Source organism: Hyperolius riggenbachi, chromosome 7 (genome assembly GCF_040937935.1).
Source record: "Hyperolius riggenbachi isolate aHypRig1 chromosome 7, aHypRig1.pri, whole genome shotgun sequence".
In the NCBI taxonomy this organism is placed as follows: Eukaryota; Metazoa; Chordata; class Amphibia; order Anura; family Hyperoliidae; genus Hyperolius; species Hyperolius riggenbachi.
The window spans coordinates 36,379,964-36,403,014 of NC_090652.1; the positions used below are offsets into that span (position 1 = coordinate 36,379,964).

Sequence of the window (23,051 nt, forward strand, 5' to 3'; positions counted from 1 at the left end):
CCATCAATCAGCCCCTAACCTGCCCCTTGCGGGCAATCTGATCACCCACCCACACCAATAGATCGCCCGCAGATCCGACATCAGATCACCTCCCAAATCCATTGTTTACATCTATTCTCTCCTCTAAACACCCACTAATTACCCATCAATCACCCCCTATCACCACCTGTCACTGTTACCCATCAGATTAGACCCTAATCTGCCCCTTGCGGGCACCCAATCACCTGCCCACACGCTCAGATTGCCCTCAGACCCCCCCCCCTTATCAATTCGCCCGTGCAATATTTACATCTGTTCTCCCCTGTAATAACCCACTGATTACCTGTCAATCACCCATCAATCACCCCCTGTCACTGCCACCCATCAATCACCCCCTGTCACTGCCACCCATCAATCAGCCCCTAACCTGCCCCTTGCGGGCAATCTGATCACCCACCCACACCAATAGATCGCCCGCAGATCCGACATCAGATCACCTCCCAAATCCATTGTTTACATCTATTCTCTCCTCTAAACACCCACTAATTACCCATCAATCACCCCCTATCACCACCTGTCACTGTTACCCATCAGATTAGACCCTAATCTGCCCCTTGCGGGCACCCAATCACCCGCCCACACCTCAGAACGCCCTCAGACCCCAGCCCTGATCACCTCGCCAGTGCATTGCTTGCATCTATTTCCCCCCTCTAATCACACCTTGAGACACCCATCAATCACCTCCTGTCACCCCCTAGCACACCTACCCATCAGATCAGGCCCTAATTTGCCCCGTGTGGGCTCCTGATCACTCGGCCAAACCCTCAGATCCCCCTCAGACCCCCTTCCGATCACCTCCCCAGTGCATTGATTGCATCTATTTTCCCCTCTAACCGCCCCCTGAGACACCCATCAATCACCTCCTGTCACCCCCCTAGCACTCCTATCCATCAGATCAGGCCCAATACATCCTGTCATCTAAGAGGCCACCCTGCTTATGACCGATTCCACAAAATTTGCCCCCTCATAGACCACCTGTCATCAAAATTTGCAGATGCTTATACCCCTGAACAGTCATTTTGAGAAATTTGGTTTCCAGACTACTCACAGTTTTGGGCCCGTAAAATGCCAGGGCAGTATAGGAACCCCACAAGTGACCCCATTTTAGAAAGAAGACACCCCAAGGTATTCTGTTAGGTGTATGATGAGTTCATAGAATATTTTATTTTTTGTCAAAAGTTAGCGGAAATTGGATTGTTATTGTTTTTTTCACAAAGTGTCATTTTTCACTAACTTGTGAGAAAAAATAAAATCTTCTATGAACTCACCATACCCCTAACGGAATACCTTGGGGTGTCTTCTTTCTAAAATGGGGTCACTTGTGGGGTTCCTATACTGCCCTGGCATTTTAGGGGCCCTAAACCGTGAGGAGTAGTCTAGAAAACAAATGCCTCAAAATGACCTGTGAATAGGACGTTGGGCCCCTTAGCGCACCTAGGCTGCAAAAAAGTGTCACACATGTGGTATCGCCATACTCAGGAGAAGTAGTATAATGTGTTTTGTGGTGTATTTTTACACATACCCATGCTGGGTGGGAGAAATCTCTCTGTAAATGGACAATTGTGTGTAAAACAAATAAAAAAATGTGTCATTTACAGAGATATTTCTCCCACCCAGCATGGTTATATGTAAAAATACACCACAAAACACATTATACTACTTCTTCTGAGTACGGCGATACCACATGTGTGACACTTTTTTGCAGCCTAACTGTGCTAAGGGGCCCAAAGTCCAATGAGTACCTTTAGGATTTCACAGGTCATTTTGAGACATTTGGGTTCAAGACTACTCCTCACGGTTTAGGGCCCCTAAAATGCCAGGGCAGTATAGGAACCCCACAAGTGACCCCATTTTAGAAAGAAGACACCCCAAGGTATTCTTTTAGGTGTATGATGAGTTCATAGAAGATTTTATTTTTTGTCACAAGTTAGCGGAAATTGATATGTATTGTTTTTTTTTCACAAAGTGTCATTTTCCGCTAACTTGTGACAAAAAAAAAATCTTCTATGAACTCACCATACTCCTAACAGAATACCTTGGGGTGTCTTCTTTCTAAAATGGGGTCACTTGTGGGGTTCCTATACTGCCCTGGCATTTTAGGGGCCCTAAACCGTGAGGAGTAGTCTAGAATCCAAATGCCTCAAAATGACCTGTGAATAGGACGTTAGGCCCCTTAGCGCACCTAGGTTGCAAAAAAGTGTCACACATGTGGTATCGCCGTACTCAGAAGAAGTAGTATAATGTGTTTTGGGGTGTATTTTTATACATACCCATGCTGGGTGGGAGAAATCTCTCTGTAAATGGACAATTGTGTGTAAAAAAAATCAAATAATTGTCATTTACAGAGATATTTCTCCCACCCAGCATGGGTATGTGTAAAAATACACCCCAAAACACATTATACTACTTCTCCTGAGTACGGCGGTACCACATGTGTGGCACTTTTTTGCACCCTAAGTGCGCTAAGGGGCCCAAAGTCCAATGAGTACCTTTAGGATTTCACAGGTCATTTTGCCACATTTGGTTTCAAGACTACTCCTCACGGTTTAGGGCCCCTAAAATGCCAGGGCAGTATAGGAACCCCACAAATGACTCCATTTTAGAAAGAAGACACCCCAAGGTATTCCGTTAGGAGAATGGCGAGTTCATAGAAGATTTTATTTTTTGTCACAAGTTAGCGGAAAATGACACTTTGTGAAAAAAAACAATTAAAATCAATTTCCGCTAACTTGTGACAAAAAAAAAAAATCTTCTATGAACTCACCATACATCTAACGGAATACCTTGGGGTGTCTTCTTTCTAAAATGGGGTAATTTGTGGGGTTCCTATACTGTCCTGGCATTTTAGGGGCCCTAAACCGTGAGGAGTAGTCTTGAAACGAAATTTCTCAAAATGACCTGTGAAATCCTAAAGGTACTCATTGGACTTTGGGCCCCTTAGCGCAGTTAGGGTGCAAAAAAGTGCCACACATGTGGTATCGCCGTACTCAGGAGAAGTAGTATAATGTGTTTTGGGGTGTATTTTTCCACATACCCATGCTGAGTGGGAGAAATATCTCTATAAATAGACAATTGTGTGTAAAAAAAATAAAAAAATTGTCATTTACGGAGATATTTCTCCCACCCAGCATGTGTATGTGTAAAAATACACCCCAAAACACATTATACTACTTTTCCTGAGTACGGCAATACCACATGTGTGGCACTTTTTTGCGGCCTAACTGCGCTAAGGGGCCCAAAGTCCAATGAGCATCTTTAGGCTTTACAGGGGTGCTTACAATTAGGCACCCCCCAAATGCCAGGACAGTAAACACACCCCACAAATGACCCCATTCTGGAAAGTAGACACTTCAAGGTATTCAGAGAGGAGCATAGTGAGTCCGTGGCAGATTTCATTTTTTTTTGTCGCAAGTTAGAAGAAATGGAAACTTTTTTTTTTTTTTTTTTTTTTTGTCACAAACTGTCATTTTCCGCTAACTTGTGACAAAAAATAAAATCTTCTATGAACTCACCATGCCTCTCACTGAATACTTTGGGATGTCTTCTTTCCAAAATGGGGTCATTTGGGGGGTATTTGTACTATCCTGGAATTTTAGCCCCTCATGAAACATGACAGGTGCGCAGAAAAGTCAGAGATGCTTGAAAATGGGAAAATTCACTTTTGGCACCATAGTTTGTAAACGCTATAACTTTTACCCAATCCAATAAATATACACTGAATGTTTTTTTTTTTATCAAAGACATGTAGCAGAATAACTTTCGCGCTCAAATGTATAGGAAATTTTACTTTATTTGAAAAATGTCAGCACAGAAAGTTAAAAAAGTCATTTTTTTGACAAAATTCATGTCTTTTTTGATGAATATAATAAAAAGTAAAACTCGCAGCAGCAATCAAATAGCATCAAAAGAAAGCTGTATTAGTGACAAGAAAAGGAGGTAAAATTCATTTAGGTGGTAGGTTGTATGACCGAGCAATAAACCGTGAAAGCTGCAGTGGTCTGAATGGAGAAAAAGGCTCTGGTCCTTAAGGGGCGAAAAGACTGTGGTCCCGAAGTGGTTAAACAAAGCGCTTTGTCCTGCTTATTCAGCTTCAAATCCGCATCCAAACGGGAGATAACAGTATCTTTGTTTACATTCCAATGTTGATACATGTGTGTGTAACAAGTAAAAAACACTGAGAAGCTCTCTGCTTCAGGCATACACACAGTTCAGAACAGCTCATTAGAAGATTTTAATATATAATAAAAAGCATTTGGAATAAAATGCAATGGCCGCTTTCTGGGCAAGAAAAACTACACTATGGAAACGTGTAATTTGTAGACAGACACTTGTAAAGTACTTGTGCGCAAAAGGAAATATGACAACTGTATGAATAATAAGTGGAAAAACACATTTTTATTGAATGTCATGTCAGAGTTTCAGACCACTTTAACCATTTTAGCCTTTTGGGCGTTGCTGTCATGTCCAAAAGGCTGCTGCCAGCGCTCCCACAGCCGATCGCGCATGCTACCGTGCTGCCGTCCGTTAGCCTGGAGATCAATGAATGGGAGTGCAGTTTCCCATTCACTGACCCCAGTCCCTGTTAGAAAGACCAAACGCTTCTGTGAGAAGCTGCAGTCTTTCTGAACAAAGAAAAAAAATAACGTCTTCCCTATACTTCCTGTAAGGGAAAGTGCTCGCTTACTGGATGGAATTTGAAAAAAAAAATGACTGTGTTCATCTTGTGGCCAAATAGTAAAACTACAAGTACATACATTTTTTTTTTTACACACAAACACAATTGTTTACTTTCCACACCCAAAAAATCCCCAAATAAAATTAACTTTAAAAAAAAAATTACAATTTAAAAATAAATAATTACCTAAGGGTCTGAACGATTTTTAATATTCATGTCAAGAGGGTATATTAGTAATATTTTTTTTAAATTATAAGCTTGTAAATAGTGATGGACGCAAAACTGAAAAAAATGCACATTTATTTCCAAATTAAATATTGGTGCCATACACTGTGATAGGGACATAATTTAAATGGTGTATTAACCGGGGCAAATGGGCAAATAAAATATATGGGTTTTAATTATGGTAGCATGTATTATTTTAAAACTATAATGGCCGAAAACTGATAATAATGATTTTTTTCTTAATATTCCAGTTAAAATGCATTTGGAAAAAAATAATTCTTAGCAAAATGTACCACCCAAAAGAAGCCTAATTGGAGGTGGAAAAAAGATATAGATCAATTCTTTGTGATAATTAGTGATAAAGTTATTGGCGAATGAATAGGAGGATTGCACTGATGCATAAGATGAAAAACGACTGAAAGTTGGACTGAAGTGGTTAATGTACAATTTAACAGGTCAGACTAGTTTGTCCAGCTACAGGGAGGCAGTCTAGCGGTTGTAATATTGCCTGGTTCTATTAAAGGACCACTACTGCAAAAATTGTAAAATTTAAAATGCATGTAAACTAGTCCAAAACCTGTCGCTTCTGTCAGATTTCTACTACTTACTATAACAACATAGGAGAAATGTAATTTATGGCTCATTTTACTCTGGAAGAAGCTGTGATATTCTGGGGGTTATTCAGCTCATTGGTAGAGAAGATCAAAGCACAAGGGTCACAATATACCAGCCAGTGAGTCTTCTTAGGGCCCGTTCACACTGCACGCGTTTCCAGCCGCGTTTTGGAAACGCGTGCAGGTGGCCAAAACGCACGACATCAGACATTGCATAGAGTGCAATGTCTGATGTTCACACAGCATGCGTTCCGGACCTGTGCGGTCCGGGAACGCATGCTGCACACAGATTTTACAAAAACGCGCGGCTGTCCCATTCACTTTTCAGTGATGGGATCAGCCACGCAACGCATACGAACGCGGACATGCGTGCGTTCGTACGCGTTGCGGTCCGCATGCGTTGCGGTCCGCATTTTGTAGTCTGAACGGGCCCTTAGGGTTAAAACAAAACAATATAACTTTATTTTGTCAGTCAATGTCCAAGACAGAAACAATTCACCACACTGGTTATTTATCTCACTGTCTGTACAGCACTCTCCTTCTGTGTAAATCCTGACCTCGGGTTACCTTCGGGGTTACTGCATACCACCCCTGTGTATTCTCAACAGCGTAGCGGCGCTTCAGTGACACCCTGCCACGGGCCTAATGGCAGTCCTGGGCCACTCACCTTTTCCAGGCTTCTGGACTACAAGTACTGGCGTCCAACTCCCCTCCAGCACTTTACAGCAGCTTCTCTGCTGCAACAGGCCTGGCAGCCCTTTCGGCTGCATAGCCTTAAGGGGGCCATACACTAGGCGACCAACCAATCGACCATCCAATTCGATTATTATAATCGAATTGGATGAAAATTGGTGCTGCCAAATGCATGCCCGACCGACAAAGTGACCAATTTTGGGACAGAAATTGGCTGCACAGTTGAACGCACATGTTGGTAAATTTCGGGCCTAGGTTGGTTGGTCAGGTGCGCGGGTGGTACAGCGGCCGATTTGCGAACGAGCGACGAGACGACGAAACCCCCGCCGCCGCATTGTATAAATGTGTGTAGTGCGTTTATACATTATCTGTCCGGTGTCAGCCTCCACGCGGTTTCCGTCCATCTCGCCGAGTTCCACATACACGCCGGCGGCGCTCTGACGTCACGAAGGCGCATAGTGGCTGACATCAGACGCTATGCGCCGCTAGCGTGTATGCGGCTTACCGGCGAGATGGACGGTTGGACCCGGCGAGCTGCTCCAGGACAGGTAATGTATAAATGCACTAAATAATTTACATACATTTATAAATTTTGGGGACAGCGGCGGCTCAGCCGATTCCCGGTTGATTTCATGCTGAAATTGGAAGGGAATCGGCCTGTAGTGTATGGGCAGATTCGATTAGAGACATATTTATCTCTAATCAGATTCGATTAGAGAATAATTTGTCTCTCGGTCGAATCTGCCCATATTTGTTCTAGTGTATGGGCACCTTTTACAGGAGCCTTCTTGCTCCACACACAGCCCACTGCATACGAAGTGATGCAGCTAATTAAAGTGAATGGGAACTGCATTTAAAAAAAATGAAGCAAATACTTACCTAAGGAGAGGGAAGGCTCTGGGTTGTATAGAGCCTTCTGCCTCCTCTCTCGGTGCTCTCTATCCTGTGCTGGCTCCCCCCCCCCCCCCCCCCCCCCGTTTCATTCCCCCACCGAAAGGGTATTTGGAAGTTTTTGGGAGGCGTGTCCTCCCGAAGACGTGCGGCTCCTTACTGCACAGGCATGAGCGTGCAAGAGCGCGTTCTTGCGCAGGCGCAGTACAAGGCCGCCCTTCTTCAGGAGCACTCGGGCTCCCTGAAGACTCCTAAAGCCTCCATCGGCCGGGTAAAGCAGTATTTGACTAAATTAGTCAAATACTGCTGCCAGGCGAGCCAGCACTGGAACGAGGGGACCAGGAGAGGAGCGGAAAGGCTCTATAGAACCCAGAGCCTTCCCTCGCCTTGGGTAAGTATCTATCTCATTTTTTTAAATGCGGTTCCCCATTCACTTTAAGCAATTCATGCAGGTGAACCAATTAACCCTCCGTCTGCCTGACTCATGCAAGGCCCAGCCTTCTCCCAATACACGCCAGTCCTGGATCCCAAACTAATCTGCATAATGTTAATGGGCTCAATTCACTAAGCAGTTTAGACTAGTCTCCTGATGGTTTATAGTCTACTGATGGTTTGGTGTAATGTTTTAGACCTGGTCTAAATAGATTTTTTTAATAGATTTCAGTATGAAATCTTTGATCCGCCTCTGCTGCAGTACAGGGCTGACTGGCGGGCCACCCAAATCTCCCCATCTAGTGTCCAGTGCTCTCCCGGGGCCCCTGCAGTGTGTTGGCAGCCGAGTGCACACTCGCTTGTCCGCCGGCGTGCTCCATTGTCACCGGCCCGCCCGTGACCCAACGGCACATATGTAATCCCGTAACCTACATGCCCACCAGATCACAGGGAAGCGGGCATGGAAGGAGACCTGAACATTTTAAAGAGGAACTAAACTCAGAACTTCCTGTCTGCTCTTAAAGGATACCCAAAGTGACATGTGACATAAGATAGACATGGGTATGTACAGTGCCTAGCACACAGATAACTAGGCTGTGTTCCTTTTTTCTTTCTCTGCCTGAAAGAGTTAAATATCAGGTATGTAAGTGGCTGACTCAGTCCTGACTCAGACAGGAAGTGACTACAGTGTGACCCTCACTGATAAGAAATATCCCTTTTATTCTCTTTCCTGCATTTAGAAGCCATTTTCTGCTAGGAAAGTGTTTTATAGTTGGAATTTCTTATCAGTTTCTTATCAGGCAGAGAAAAAAAAAAAAGGAACGCACCCTAGTTATTTGTGTGCTAGGCACTGTCCATACACATGTCTATCATCATGTCACTTCGGGTATCCCTTAAAGATTAGCCAGAGCATGACCACCTTTAGCAGGAAAAAAAAACCTGAGGTTTTACTAGCTTTTCCTTTTGGCACTGAAAGGGTTAATTCCCATCTGGAAAGCTGCAGCTCTCCAGCAGTTTATTTACAGTTACCGACAAGATATCTGCCTAAAAAAACACAGAACGCAGAGCAGTGAATTTCTTCAACTGTATATGAAATAAAGAAATTTCATAATGTGCTGTGCAAAAGTTCAGGTCTGCTTTAAACTCAATGTAACTAAGACCTCCCGATGCACACTTTGGATCTTTTGAAATGGGTCTTTTCTGGCAGAGAGTAAAATGGACATCCTGTGTTATTTCTTTTCTACTTGATTTGCTCACCCCATTGTGCTCCTCCCTGCTGTGTACAAATTAATTGACGGCCATCTTGCTTTACAGATATGAAGTTCTCTGAACTTGAGAAAGATGATGTCTCTACAGGAGCGTCGGAGACAGGTAAACTGTTCAGAGTGTTTGCTGCTGTGTATTTCTGGATGTATTTAGCTGAAGCCTCGGTTTTTATTTTAGAAAATACATTTGTTTGCAATTGTTATCTGGAGCAACAGGTTCTCTTGACTTTGCCACCAATGGTAGGTGTGGTTTCCCCCAGGGTGTGGACTCCAAAGGTGCTTACACTCGTCCAACTTTATGTCTGATTGTTGTTTGGATCGGTCGTTTGAACGACTTGTCAGGCAAACATGTCGTTTGTCACGTATACACGTCCGATAAAGCGGTCGACAAACTAATTTACATTGAAGATAAAGCGCTACATGCATTGTGTGCAACTTGGTTCACACCAACTGATGCAGTTCAATATGAGTCCTATTCAGATGGTTTGTGTCACACTGGTAACCTGGGGCAGTTTTATTACCCCCTCCCCCCTCTTGCTTTCTTGACTCACCAGATGTTGCGGTCTAGTATGGGCCCGCGATCGCTTCTGGGGTATTGGCCATCCCATAGCCTCTCAGGCAACTTCTCCAGGCACTGACTTCCAGGGGTTAGGACTTGTCCAGGCTGTGGTTATCCACACCAGAGCTCTCCTGCAGTCTAATCACAGTTGCTGATAACTAATTAGACAGGTTTATATGCCTAAACAAACACAGAACACAGAAAAGTAATTTCTTCAAAGACTATATGTGGAGTAAAGAAATGTATTTATTGTATTTATAAAGCGCCAACATATTACGCAGCGCTGAACATTAATTTAGGTTACAGACAATATTTAGGGGTGACCTACAGCAATATGACAATACAGGAATACAAGAAAACCAAATCACACAGCACAGTATGAGTACCAGGTAATGCTTAGTCAGTCACTGGATGGAGCATGGAGATTAGGCAAGTTAGGTTCGCTCAGATAGCATGGGTGCACAGTAATGGAGGTGGATGATCAGGTAGGACACAAAAGGAGGAGGACCCTGCCCAAAGGCTTACAATCTAGAGGGAGAGGTAAGGACACGAACGGTAGGGGACCAGAGTTCAGCTGTGGGTTTAGAGCACTTGTGAGGGGTAGTAGGCCAGAGTGAAAAGGTGAGTTTTGAGGGCTTTCTTGAAGATGTTGAAGGAGGGGGCTGCCCTAATGGGTGGAAGTAGGGAGTTCCATAGTGTTGGAGCAGCTCTTGAGAAGTCCTGGAGGCGTGCATGGGACTGGGTGATGCGGGGGGGGGGGGGGGGGGCGGTTAGGCGAAGATCATTGAATGTCATTATGTACTTTTCAGGTCTGCTTTAAAGCGGATCCGAGATGAAAAACTAACTATAACAAGTAACTTGTCTATATATCTTATCTAAAGATTGGATAGTTTACACAGCAAATCTAACTGCTAATAGCTTCAATAGAATATGATTATTTCTTCCTGTGATACAATGACAGCAGCCATGTTGTTTGTAAACATTACACAGAGGCAGGCTTATCTGCATCTTCCGCACTCAGCCTGTGAAATAAAACCTGATCCCCCCCTCCTGCTCCCTCCTCCCCTCTGCCTCTGAAATCTCTGACTGGTAATACCTCCCCCTCCTCCTGCCCAGACTGAGCTCCCATGAGCCCTTGCTACTGTCTGAAAATGCCTTGGCTCTCTGAAAACCTGTGGGCGGGGCTTGTTTAACTTATAGGGAATAAGAGTATTAAAACAAAAACAAAAAAAATATTTTGCTTGAGGAATGCCCTATAAACAATAGGAAAGGAACACAATTATGCAATGAGTAAAAGTTAATCTCGGATCCACTTTAAGCTCAATATAACAAGACCTCCATACACTGGATCAGGAATGGGTCTTGCCTGACAGAAAGTGAGCTGGACAGCCTGTGTTGTTTATTTTCTACTTGATTTGCTCACCCCATTGTGCTCCTCCCTGCTATGTACAAACAGATTGTCGGCCATCTTGCTTTACAGATATAAAGATCGCTGAACTTGAGAAAAAAGATGCCTCTACAGGAGTCATAGAGACAGGTAAAGTGTTCAGAGTATGTGCTGCTGTGTATGTCGGCAACAGTCAGAGCAGGAATGAAGGCTGCAGAGGTCTCTGGTTACCCCATACAGCCTCACATATTTCTGGATGTATTTAGCTGAAGTCTTGGTCTTTATTTTAGAAAAGCTGTCTGCAGTGTAGATTTCCTGCATGCTAGGGAGTAGGGTTTTTGGAGGCAAAACATCTGATTGCAGGGCTGCACTTATAGGAAGTGGAAAATCGCTTTAAAAAAAACGCTAGAACAGAGTGATTTTCCAGCTCTACTGTAACAAAAAACACTACACCAAAATGCGCAAAAAATCACTGGGCATGATCAGAAAATCGCTAGGCACATGCCTAGAATCACTCTAATAAATCACTTCAAAAAGCGCTGAGCGTTTGCGGCTACGCTAGCGCTTTTTGGTGTGCACTGGCCTTAACACCTCCATACACACTTTGGCCCCGATTCATAAAGCATTACCGCATGTGGTAATGCAGAAAGCAGCTGATTTTACAGAACATTTAGGAAAATGTTAATTTTATAAAGGTTGATACCACATGGCAAGCAGCAATTACCGAGCAGCGAGGTAAATTACTGACTTGTGCCGTAAATACCTCAACACATGTCAGCAAATGCCAATTCATAAAGATTAGAGCATGCGGTAAAGCCCTGTAACCTGTTCGGTAAATACAATCAGCTCGGATGTGTCAGAAACCAGCTTCATGTGTGATCATTCACGAATGACAGAAGCAGAGAGCCAATAGAAACAGCCCCCTCTCCTGCAAGTCCCTCTAACAGGCTCTGATACCCTGTAGGGAGGGACAAGCTTCTCTACCTCCCAAGCAGCTGGAGGAGAGAGACGGAACAAAAGAGATTTCCCCTGCCGCCCTTTAGATGTTTAACCCTTTAGGCTCCTGTTTGAAGATGCGGAGGACCAAGCGGGGAAATCATCTAAGCATGACCTGTCTCCTGTTTCATGGAAGTTCATCCATTACATAAAATGTTAATAAAGACTAATGGACTGATTCAGAGGCAGTAGAACAAACCTGTACATCTAAAGGGGAAGCAGGGGGGATGCCTTGTGGGAGAACAGCATGTAACAAAACAGAGACTCTATGCTGCTGTTCTGCTGTTACCGAACGGGGTTTTGTGAACTGATGCCACGATTTTCGGTAAATTACCAAACGTCTATCGCACCTGTGAAAATATTTATGAATTAAGAATCAAAAATCTAAAATGTAGAATGCTGTATTTTTAACAACCTGATTTTTTTTTTTTTTTTGCACAGCCCTTTATGAATCTTGGCTTTTGGATCAGAAACAAGGCTTGTCTGGCAGAGAGTGAGCTGGACAGACCTTGTTTCTTTTTCTTTTTTTCTTGATTTGCTCACCCCATTGTGCTCCTCCCTGCTGTGTACAAATAGATTGAGTGTCGGCCATCTTGCTTTACAGATCTGAAGTTCCCTGAACTTGAGAAAGATGATGCCGCTACAGGAGTCGTGGAGACAGGTAAACTGCTCAGCGTACGTGCTGCTGTGTATGTCCAGCAACAGTCAGGAGTAGGAATGAAGGATGCAGGGGTCTCTGGTTAGCCCATACAGCCTCACCTAGTTCTGAATGTATTTAGCTGAAAATGAAGGCTGAATTGTGCTGAAAAGTCGTCGTCCCCCACGGCTTATACACGAGTCCAGAGCCGAGACAAGGTCCTCCGGCACCCAAGGCTGATACAGCAGTGAGCCCCTCCATCCTTCCCACCGCAGCCTTCGCACACACATTGCTATTAGACTAAGAGGCACCCCAGGGCCCCCAACACCTTAACCTCTAGTTATCTGCCTTGCAGTCACTGTCATGTATCCCCTTTTCTTATTTCTCTCTGCTTCAAACACAATAGGGGAATGATAGCTGAGTGAGTTATGCACCCCCTCCTACCCTGAGGCTGGAGCCTCTCTCGCCTCTGCCTCGCCCTGCATGAGTCACCTACTTTGCTGTGTGAAGAATAACCTGTGCCAGGGTCCCTGAATGCATTGCTTATCGAATCAGCGTGCAGCAGTAATGCCAACACCTGTAGTGAGACTCCAGCATGATAATCTGTCCCCATACCAAATATTTGGCTCTGCAGTTCTTCCTCAATAACGTACGTTAATCTGTTTTTTACTGTTTTGTCATTTATTTTGGCGAAGGCAATAGGAGGGTCTTGGATGAGCAGGCACAGTCTAAACCAGGAATGGGCAAACTTGGCCCTCTAGCTGTTAAGAAACTACAAGTCCCACAATGCATTTGCCTTTGAGTCATGACTGTGGCTGTAAGACTCCTGCAATGCATTGTTGGTCTTGTAGTTCCTTAACAGCTGGAGGGCCAAGTTTGCCCATGCCTAGTCTAACCAGTTTCATCACTGTGATGCCCTTTCATGGCATCTTCAGACACAGAGCATGCGATAGTCAGGTTAAAGGGGGGCTCCACAGCGCTGACAGGTTAGACTGCTCTTCAAATACTGTAGCTGAGGGCAACTCCAGTAGTTCTGCTATAAGAAGATAAAAGATGCTGGCACTCAAGGGATGTTCAGATATTGGGCTGAAGGCAGACAGAGCACATAAGGTACCGTAAATCCCCAGTAGAATCTGGAAGTCGGGAGCATATACAGAACTTGTGTACGCTCACCATAAATATGAAAGTATGCCATAAACGCAAACACTTATACTTATCTTGGGCTTCTTATAATGTCATTTTATTGGCATTTATTTTGATTATTGAAATGCAGGAGCTGCTATATTTCCTCTCCTCGGCTTATAAGTGGGTCAATCTTTTTTTTCCTGGTTTCTGGGGTGAGCGTGGGTACCTCGGCTTATACAACAGTATATACGGTAATTAGTCAGGTTTATCTGCCTAAACAAACACAGAGAAGTGAATTTCTTCGACAACTATATGTGGAATAAAGACATTTCATTATGTACTGTGCAAGAGTGCAGGTCTGCTTTAAAGGGACACTTAAGTCAAACAAAAAAAATGAGTTTTACCCACCTAGGGCTTCCAATAGCCCCCTGCAGCTGTCCGGTGCCCTCGCCGTCTCCCTCCGATCCTCCTGGCCCCGCCAGCAGCCACTTCCTGTTTCGGTGACAGGAGCTGACAGGCTGGGGACGCGAGTGTTTCTTCGCGTTCCCAGACACATTAGCACCCTCTATGCTGCTATATGGTATATGATATATGCTATAGCAGCATAGATGGCACTATTGTGGCCAGGAACTCGAAGAATCACTCGCGCCCCCAGCCTGTCAGCTCCTGTCACCGAAACAGGAAGTGGCTGCCGGCGGGGCCAGGAGGACCGGAGGGAGACGGCGAGGGCACCGGACAGCTGCAGGGGCTATTGGAAGCCCCAGGTGAGTAAAACTCATTTTTTTTTTGGTTTGACTTAAGTGTCCCTTTAAGCTCAATGTAACTAAGACCCTCCATACACACTTTGGATCAGGAATGGGTCGTGTCTGTCAGGCCTCGTTCACATTGCGTTCCGATCGCGTTAGCATTCATGTTGGAAGTTTTTTGAAGCAATCCCCCCCCTTCCCAGCGACTTCTGTTCGTTGGACGTTTTTGGTAAGCGCCTTTGTAGGCATTTTTGCAGAGCGATTCCGTTTTTTCACTTCTTGACGTCAGTGAGCGTTTTGCGGTTTTCCTATACCTTCCATTGTAGCAAAATCGCCCCAAAAACGGTCCATGCAGCGCCTCTCAAAGCGGACGGTTCGCCCTAATCTGAACTAGCACATAGGATAGCATGGTGTAAGAGTTTCAGGGCGATTTTTGAAAAATCGCAATCGCAGGCGCTTGAAAAAAAAAACGAATGCCTCCAGTGTGAACGAGCCCTTAGAGAGTGAGCTGGACAGCCGTGTTATTTATTTTCTACTTGATTTGCTCACCCCATTGTGCTCCTCCCTGCTGTGTACAAATAGATTGAGCGTCGGCCATCTTGCTTTACAGGTATGAAGATCCTTGAACTTGACAAAGTTGATGCCGCTACAGGAGCCGCGGAGACAGGTAACTGCTGCTGTGTATGTGCTGCTGTGTATGTTCGGTAGGAATAAAGGATTCAGGGGTCTCTGGTTACCCCACACAGCTTCACAAAATGATGGGTGTGTTTAGCTGAAACCTTGGCTTTTTTGGGGGAAAATAAGCCTGGAATGTAGATTTTCTGCATGTTAGGACATGAGATTTTGGAGGAGGGTGGACCAAGAAAACACAAGGGAGAGAAAAGATGCCAGGAGCTAGTTGGGCAATATGTCAAATAACCAGGATGTTTGAAGTAAAGTGAATTACTCACACTTTTAGATATGCAATCATCAGTAAGGCATACAGAGGGATGTCCGCTCCCATCCAGGCTCGCGGGGTCACACTCCTGAAGTTTAGATTAGCCCCACTAAGTTAAATCACGCTAAAAAATACAAACTCCGACAAGAGTAACCCAGTAATAACTGGGTGATGGAGTCGCCACAAAATATTAAAAACCGTTTAAAAAGGAGCAGTATAATTGGCTTAAAGAGACACTGAAGCGAAAAAAAAATATGATATAGTGAATTGGTTGTGTACTATGAATAATTACTAGAAGATTAGCAGCAAAGAAAATATTCTCATATTTTTATTTTCAGGTATATAGTGTTTTTTCTAACATTGCATCATTGTATAATATGTGCACATTACACAACACTCATCATTCAAAATGAGTCTTTCAGAGCAGTCTGTGAAGTAATGACTTCTCCTCTAGCAGAGGAAAAGTAAATAGTCCAGGAACAGTTGAGATAAAAGTCAGATAACAGCCCACTCCACGACTAACTTAGTCGGAGAGCTTAATGGCTTGTTTGCATAGAGATAACAACTGGAGTTTCTCAACTCTTCCTGTACTGGAAACAATTACACTGATGTATCTGATCTTAATGTTTTATTTCTTAGCTGTGCTACACATACAAATCATAATATCATCTTTTTTTTTTCGCTTCGGTGTCTCTTTAAAGAGAACCCGAGGTGGGTTTGAAGAATATTATCTGCATACAGAGGCTGGATCTGCCTATACAGATCCCCTATCCCAAACCCCCTAAGGTCCCCCTGCACTCTGCAATCCCTCATAAATCACAGCCACGCTGCTGACAAACAGCTTGTCAGAGCTGGCTGTGTTTATCTCTATAGTGTCAGTCTGCTGCTCTCCCCGCCTCCTGCAGAACTCCAGTCCCCGCCTGCATCCCTTCCCTCCCTGCTGATTGGAGGGAAGGGACGGGGGCAGGGACCAGAGCTATGCAGGAGGCGGGGGAGCAGCTGAGACTGACACTACAGATGTAAACACAGCCTCACAGCACGGCTGTGATTTATGAGGGATTGCAGAGTGCAGGGGGACCTTAGTGGGGTTTGGGATAGCAACAGAGGCTGGGCTGTATAGGCAGGTCCAGCCTCTGTATGCAGATAACATTCTTTAAACACACCTCGGGTTCTCTTTAAATATAACCTACTACCTTGTGCTTCACACAACCAATTACTGAAATAACAAAAGACCTCAGAGATCAATAACTGATATATCAAATGCGTGTATTATGAAAATCACATTAAATACACACAGTAAACCCATGATCCCCAAATGATTGCACCATCCCTTTAAAACCCATGAAATATACTCCTGAGCATCTAACTGGACTACAATATGCACCATTCTGCCACGCTAATCACATTTCCTATGCAGTTCAATCAACCAGGGCTATAAGTTCTCTGCCTGCCTAGCAGCTAATACGTGTCGCCTCAGCACAGTCTGTGTATCGGTATAAAGCACTGATTTTCCTAACAAAGTCAGGGAGAGTGCAGTTATTGCTGGATACTGAGGTCCCAAACAGAACTGCTTCACTGAAAAAAAGCACGTGCAAACAATAAGCATATGAAGTTCATCTGGCCAGGATTGCTCATATATACTTCACAGCAGTGATTAAAAACAGGCAGTGTGTCTCACCATACTTCACCCACTCCCTGTGCACCCAGGAGGGGCCTTTCACAAACTTTGTCCCAAGACGTCACAGAGACCAAGCACCTTGTTCAGTATTGCAGTGCAGCTGCGGCAACAGCCTTGCCCCAGTACAAATTGTCCTCAGCACGGGCGTCCCCGCTGCTACAGGGTCTTACTGGCCTACTGCTGTGAAGTATAATTGGCTAACCTCTCCTGTACGATTCAACCAGCCACTACAACTTAAAGAAAACCTGTAATAAAAAAACCCTGGGGGTAGTTACCTCAGGAGGGGGAAGCCTCTGGATCCTAAAGAGGCTTCCTCTGTTCCTCCGTTCCAGCAATGTTGGCCCCAAAACACCTGCGAGGTAAATACTTACCTCCCGTGATCAGGCGCAGTAGCGGCTTTTGATCAGACTCGGGCAGAAATCGCCGGTTCCACTCTACTGTGCAGACGACTCGCGCCTGCGCGGTAGAGCGGGACCCGTTCAGGCTCAGGCTATTTCACCAGTCATTTGGGGTAGGATGGGAGTTCCGCATTTTGTACATTCATCATTTTTCTCCACTACTTATAATGAGCTTACCTCTCTACTTGTACTCCTCTAATTCGGCACTGATTAAGTAGATGCGGTTTTGTTTTTTAGATGTACAGAAGGATGACCTCGAGCAGGAGGCTATTCCTATGGAATTGTCAGATTCAGGTAAGTAATTGTTAGATGATTTTAAGTGTACCCAGCATACATTCTGCTTCTCACCCCAGCAGAGCATTAAGACTGCATCATTAATGTCCACTATCTCACATATGAGGGGGTCGCTCTGTGACTCCCTCCGCTGTTGGCAAACAGTTGGGGCCCACTATTCAAATCACCTGCAATATGACATTGGCAAATGGTCTTCCAGCCACCAGAGGGTGCAGGGACTTAGTGTTGACCAGAAAAAAGACTAAAGCGTGAGCAGAGCTAGCAAATGAAAGCCACTAGCTGTCAGACAATCAGCAATTATTAAAAGGCTGTTGTATTTTGGTCAGTTTGTCTTTTTCTTTCTCTCTCCCTCTTGTGCATCTGGAAGGTATTCACAGCGCTTCACTTTTTCCACATTTTTTATCTTACAGCCTTATTTCAAAATGGATGAAGGGCAGTTTTCCACTTGCAAGCGCAATCGCAAATTCGGCAAAACACTGGCGATTTTAAGCAGATCGTGGCTAGTGGAAAAGGGCCCTAAATTCATTTTTGTTTCCCCTCAGAATTCTACACACAACACCCCATAATAGTAGCATCATGCTGTGGGGATGTTTTTCAGCTGCAGGAACTAAGGAACTAGTCAGGATGAAGGGAAAGATGACTGCAATAATGTACAGAGACACCCTGGAGGAAGACCTGATCCAGAGCACTCTTGAACTTAGACTGGGGTGACAGTTCATCTTTCAGCAGGATAACAACCCTGAGCACACAGCCAAGATATCAAAGGAGTGGCTTAAAGGAGTCATCAGGGGAAAAAGGCTAAAATAAGTGGTACTTACCGGGGGCTTCTTCCAGCTCCAAGCTCCCAGGACGTGCCTCGCCGCAGCTCTGCCTGTAGCCGGTCGCCGCAGGTCCGTCCCGGTCCCCGGCGATGATGTCAGAGCGACCCCCAGGTCGCTCTGTACTGCATCTGCGCGAGCGGCGCTGTCAATCACCGCCACATGGGCCGGAGCGAGCTGCGCCTGCGCAGTCCGCTCCGGCCCACGTGGCGGTGATTGACGGCGCCGCTCGCGCTGGCGCAGTACAGAGCGCTCTGACGTCATCGCCGGGGACCGGGACGGACCTGCGGCAACCGGCTGCGGGCAGAGCTGTGGCGAGGGACGTCCTGGGAGCTTGGAGCTGGAGGAAGCCCCTGGTAAGTACCACTTATTTTAGCCTTTTTCCCCTGATGACTCCTTTGACAACTCTGTGGATGTCCTTGGGTGGCTCAGCCAGAGCCCACACTTGAATCCGATTGAACATCTCTGGAGAGATCTTAAAATGGCTGTGCACCGACGCTCCCCATCCAACCTGATGGAACTTGAGAGGTGCTGCAAAGAGGAATGGGCGAAACTGGCTAAGGAGAGGTGAGCCAAGCTTGAGGCATCCTATTCAAAATGACTTAAGGCTGTAATTGCTGCCAACATGCATCAACAAAGTATTGAGCAAAGGCTGTGAATACTTATGTACAGGTTTTTTCTCAGGTTTTTTTATTTTTAATTATTTGCCAAAACCTCAAACTTTTTTCACATTGTCATTATGGGGTGCTGTGTTTAGAATTCTGAGGGAAAAAATGAATTGAATCCATTTTGGAATATGGCTATAACATAACAAACTGTAGACAGTGTGTCTGGGTGTATCGTTCAAATTCAGTCTTAGCAGCTGAACGACCGACCATACACACGCCCAATTTGACGTTGAAACGTCCAAACGACCGGTCATTTGGTAAAATCTGATGTGTGTATGTACCTCGAGAGAGAGGGGTTTGTTAATCCCTTTTCAAAAGCTTCTCCCTCTGACATGATCTTCCCTTGCCCTACATTTCTCTCCACTGCAAACTCCTGCTTTTACAGGACTACAAGATTATGGAGACCTTGAACCCCTTCCCTTAAATAATGATATAATATACAGTGACTTTACTCTGGAACAAATGTATGTATTTGTACATATGTATTTAATATTTTTTCAGTTTTACATCATTGCCATACAGTTGTTTAGTTGTTAGAATTAAAGTTGTTGTTTTCCTATTTAAATGTTGTTGTTTTTTCATTTTAAACCACACCTGGACTGAGAGGGATATGGAGGATGCCATAATTATTTCCTTTTAAAGGGGTTCTGTGGAGCCTATTAAAAACCTGACACTTACCTGGGGCTTCTATCAGCCCCCTGCAGCTGTCCTGTCCCGCGCCGTCCTCTACGATCCTCCAATCCCCCCTGCCAGCCCCGGTCTAATTATTCGTCTAAATAGACGAATAGTGCTTGTTCCCGCCCGCGTCAAGGGAAGCTTACTGTGCACGCGCAGTATGAAGTTTTCGCTACCAATGACGCGTGCAGGAGCGAGGACGTGCGCGGCCACGCAGCTGCAGTTCTAATGCAGGAAGAGTTAGACTGGGACCGGCAGCGGCTAACGGAGAATCATAGGAGGATGGGGCGGGACAGGACAGCTGCAGGAGGCTGTTAGAAGCCTCAGGTAAGTGTCAGGTATTTGTTTTTAATAACTCCACAATAGCTCCACAAAACAATGCACATTTCTTGGCTGTCCTGTTGATCCTCTGCCTCCAATACCGCCGTAGACCCTAAACAAGCATGCAGATCAGGTGTTTCTGACTGAAGTCTTACTGGATTAGCTGCATGCTTGTTTCAGACACTACTGATGCCAGAGAGATTAGCAGGACAGCCAGGCGTCTGGTATTGTTTAAATGGTAAAAAAAACAAAAAAAAATGGCAGCCACCAAATCACTTTCAGTTCAGATGTACTTTAAATACACAGAGAACCTCTTGAGTTCTCCTATTAATACTAGTTTAGTCGCAGGAGTACAGACGTTGCTCTTATTTGCCTGATTGAAAGCATGTGGTTGGAGATGTTTGTATCTGTGTGAAAGCTCTGTGAAATGCCTCTCTCTCTCTCTCTCTGCGTTTGCCCTTCAAGGTGACTGAGCAGCTGCCATTTTGTCTTTCAGACACAGATGCCACATATGAATTGGGAGATTTCGCTTCCAGTGCCCCAGAGGAATGTAAGTACCGTAGACATTTTTTTTGTTGTAACCTTCCAGTAGTAAGCAAAGACAGAAAAGCAGCAATGGGTTAGTGTTAGTTGCTGGGAGAGTAGGAGGGTTATTATTAGGTGTAGCGGTAGTAGGAGGGTTAGTGTTAGATGTAGTGATAGTAGGAGGGTTAGTGTTAGATGTAGCGGTAGTAGGAGAGTTAGTGTTAGATGTAGTGGTAGTAGGAGGGTTATTATTAGGTGTAGCGGTAGTAGGAGGGTTAGTGTTAGATGTATCGGTAGTAGGAGGGTTATTGTTAGATGTAGTGATAGTAGGAGGGTTAGTGTTAGATGTAGCGGTAGTAGGAGAGTTAGTGTTAGATGTAGTGGTAGTAGGAGGGTTATTATTAGGTGTAGCGGTAGTAGGAGGGTTAGTGTTAGATGTAGTGGTAGTAGGAGGGTTATTATTAGGTGTAGCGGTAGTAGGAGGGTTAGTGTTAGATGTATCGGTAGTAGGAGGGATAGTGTTAGATGTAGTGGTAGTAGGAGGGTTATTATTAGGTGTAGCGGTAGTAGGAGGGTTAGTGTTAGATGTATCGGTAGTAGGAGGGTTATTGTTAGATGTAGTGATAGTAGGAGGGTTAGTGTTAGATGTAGCGGTAGTAGGAGAGTTAGTGTTAGATGTAGTGGTAGTAGGAGGGTTATTATTAGGTGTAGCGGTAGTAGGAGGGTTAGTGTTAGATGTAGTGGTAGTAGGAGGGTTATTATTAGGTGTAGCGGTAGTAGGAGGGTTAGTGTTAGATGTATCGGTAGTAGGAGAGTTAGTGTTAGATGTAGTGGTAGTAGGAGGGTTATTATTAGGTGTAGCGGTAGTAGGAGGGTTAGTGTTAGATGTATCGGTAGTAGGAGGGATAGTGTTAGATGTAGTGATAGTAGGAGGGTTAGTGTTAGATGTAGCGGTAGTAGGAGAGTTAGTGTTAGATGTAGCGGTAGTAGGAGGGATAGTGTTAGATGTAGCGGTAGTAGGAGAGTTAGTGTTAGATGTAGTGGTAGTAGGAGGGTTATTATTAGGTGTAGCGGTAGTAGGAGGGTTAGTGTTAGATGTAGCGGTAGTAGGAGGGATAGTGTTAGATGTAGTGATAGTAGGAGGGTTAGTGTTAGATGTAGCGGTAGTAGGAGAGTTAGTGTTAGATGTAGTGGTAGTAGGAGGGTTATTATTAGGTGTAGCGGTAGTAGGAGGGTTAGTGTTAGATGTATCGGTAGTAGGAGGGTTAGTGTTAGATGTAGTGGTAGTAGGAGTGTTAGTGTTAGATGCAGTGGAAGTAGGAGGGTTATTATTAGGTGAAGCGGTAGTAGGAGGGTTAGTGTTAGATGTAGTGGTAGTAGGAGGGTTAGTGTTAGATGTAGTGGTAGTAGGAGGGTTAGTGTTAGATGTAGCGGTATTAGGAGGGTTAGTGTTAGATGTAGTGGTAGTAAGAGGGTTAGTGTTAGGAATAGCGGTAGTAGGAGGGTTATTGTTAGATGTAGTGGTAGTAGAAGGGATAGTGTTAGATGTAGTGGTAGTAGGAGGGATAGTGTTAGATGTAGTGGTAGTAGGAGGTATAGTGTTAGATGTAGTGGTAGTAGGAGGGTTATTATTAGGTGTAGCGGTAGTAGGAGGGTTAGTGTTAGATGTAGCGGTAGTAGGAGGGTTAGTGTTAGATGTAGCGGTATTAGGAGGGTTAGTGTTAGATGTAGTGGTAGTAGGAGGGTTAGTGTTAGATGTATCGGTAGAAGGAGGGTTAGTGTTAGATGTAGTGGTAGTAGGAGGGTTATTATTAGGTGTAGTGGTAGTAGGAGGGTTAGTGTTAGATGTAGCGGTAGTAGGAGGGTTATTGTTAGATGTAGTGGTAGTAGGAGGGATAGTGTGAGATGTAGTGGTAGTAGGAGGGATAGTGTTAGATGTAGTGGTAGTAGGAGGGATAGTGTTAGATGTAGTGGTAGTAGGAGGGTTAGTGTTAGATGTATCGGTAGAAGGAGGGTTAGTGTTAGATGTAGTGGTAGTAGGAGGGTTATTATTAGGTGTAGCGGTAGTAGGAGGGTTAATGTTACAAGTAGTGGTAGTAGGAGGGTTAGTGTTAGATGTAGCGGTAGTAGGAGGGATAGTGTGAGATGTAGTGGTAGTAGGAGGGATAGTGTTAGATGTAGTGGTAGTAGGAGGGATAGTGTTAGATGTAGTGGTAGTAGGAGGGTTAGTGTTAGATGTATCGGTAGAAGGAGGGTTAGTGTTAGATGTAGTGGTAGTAGGAGGGTTATTATTAGGTGTAGCGGTAGTAGGAGGGTTAATGTTACAAGTAGTGGTAGTAGGAGGGTTAGTGTTAGATGTAGCGGTAGTAGGAGGGATAGTGTTAGATGTAGTGGTAGTAGGAGGGATAGTGTTAGATGTAGTGGTAGTAGGAGGGTTAGTGTTAGATGTAGTG

The 23,051-nt window shown here is 44.7% G+C and overlaps 1 protein-coding gene across 7 annotated transcripts in view; it reads left to right on the forward strand.

Annotated features, from left to right (window-relative positions):
- The window catches only part of LOC137524250 (nuclear factor 7, ovary-like), an 82,834-nt gene that overhangs the window by 54,785 nt on the left and 4,998 nt on the right, over positions 1-23,051 (forward strand). For all 7 annotated transcript variants that reach the window (XM_068243888.1, XM_068243890.1, XM_068243892.1 and 4 more), the window contains 6 exons: positions 8,884-8,940; positions 10,874-10,930; positions 12,381-12,437; positions 14,895-14,951; positions 17,535-17,591; positions 20,570-20,623. In XM_068243888.1, the coding sequence (XP_068099989.1) occupies positions 8,884-8,940; positions 10,874-10,930; positions 12,381-12,437; positions 14,895-14,951; positions 17,535-17,591; positions 20,570-20,623 (339 nt within the window). The remainder of the gene's footprint in view (positions 1-8,883; positions 8,941-10,873; positions 10,931-12,380; positions 12,438-14,894; positions 14,952-17,534; positions 17,592-20,569; positions 20,624-23,051) is intronic.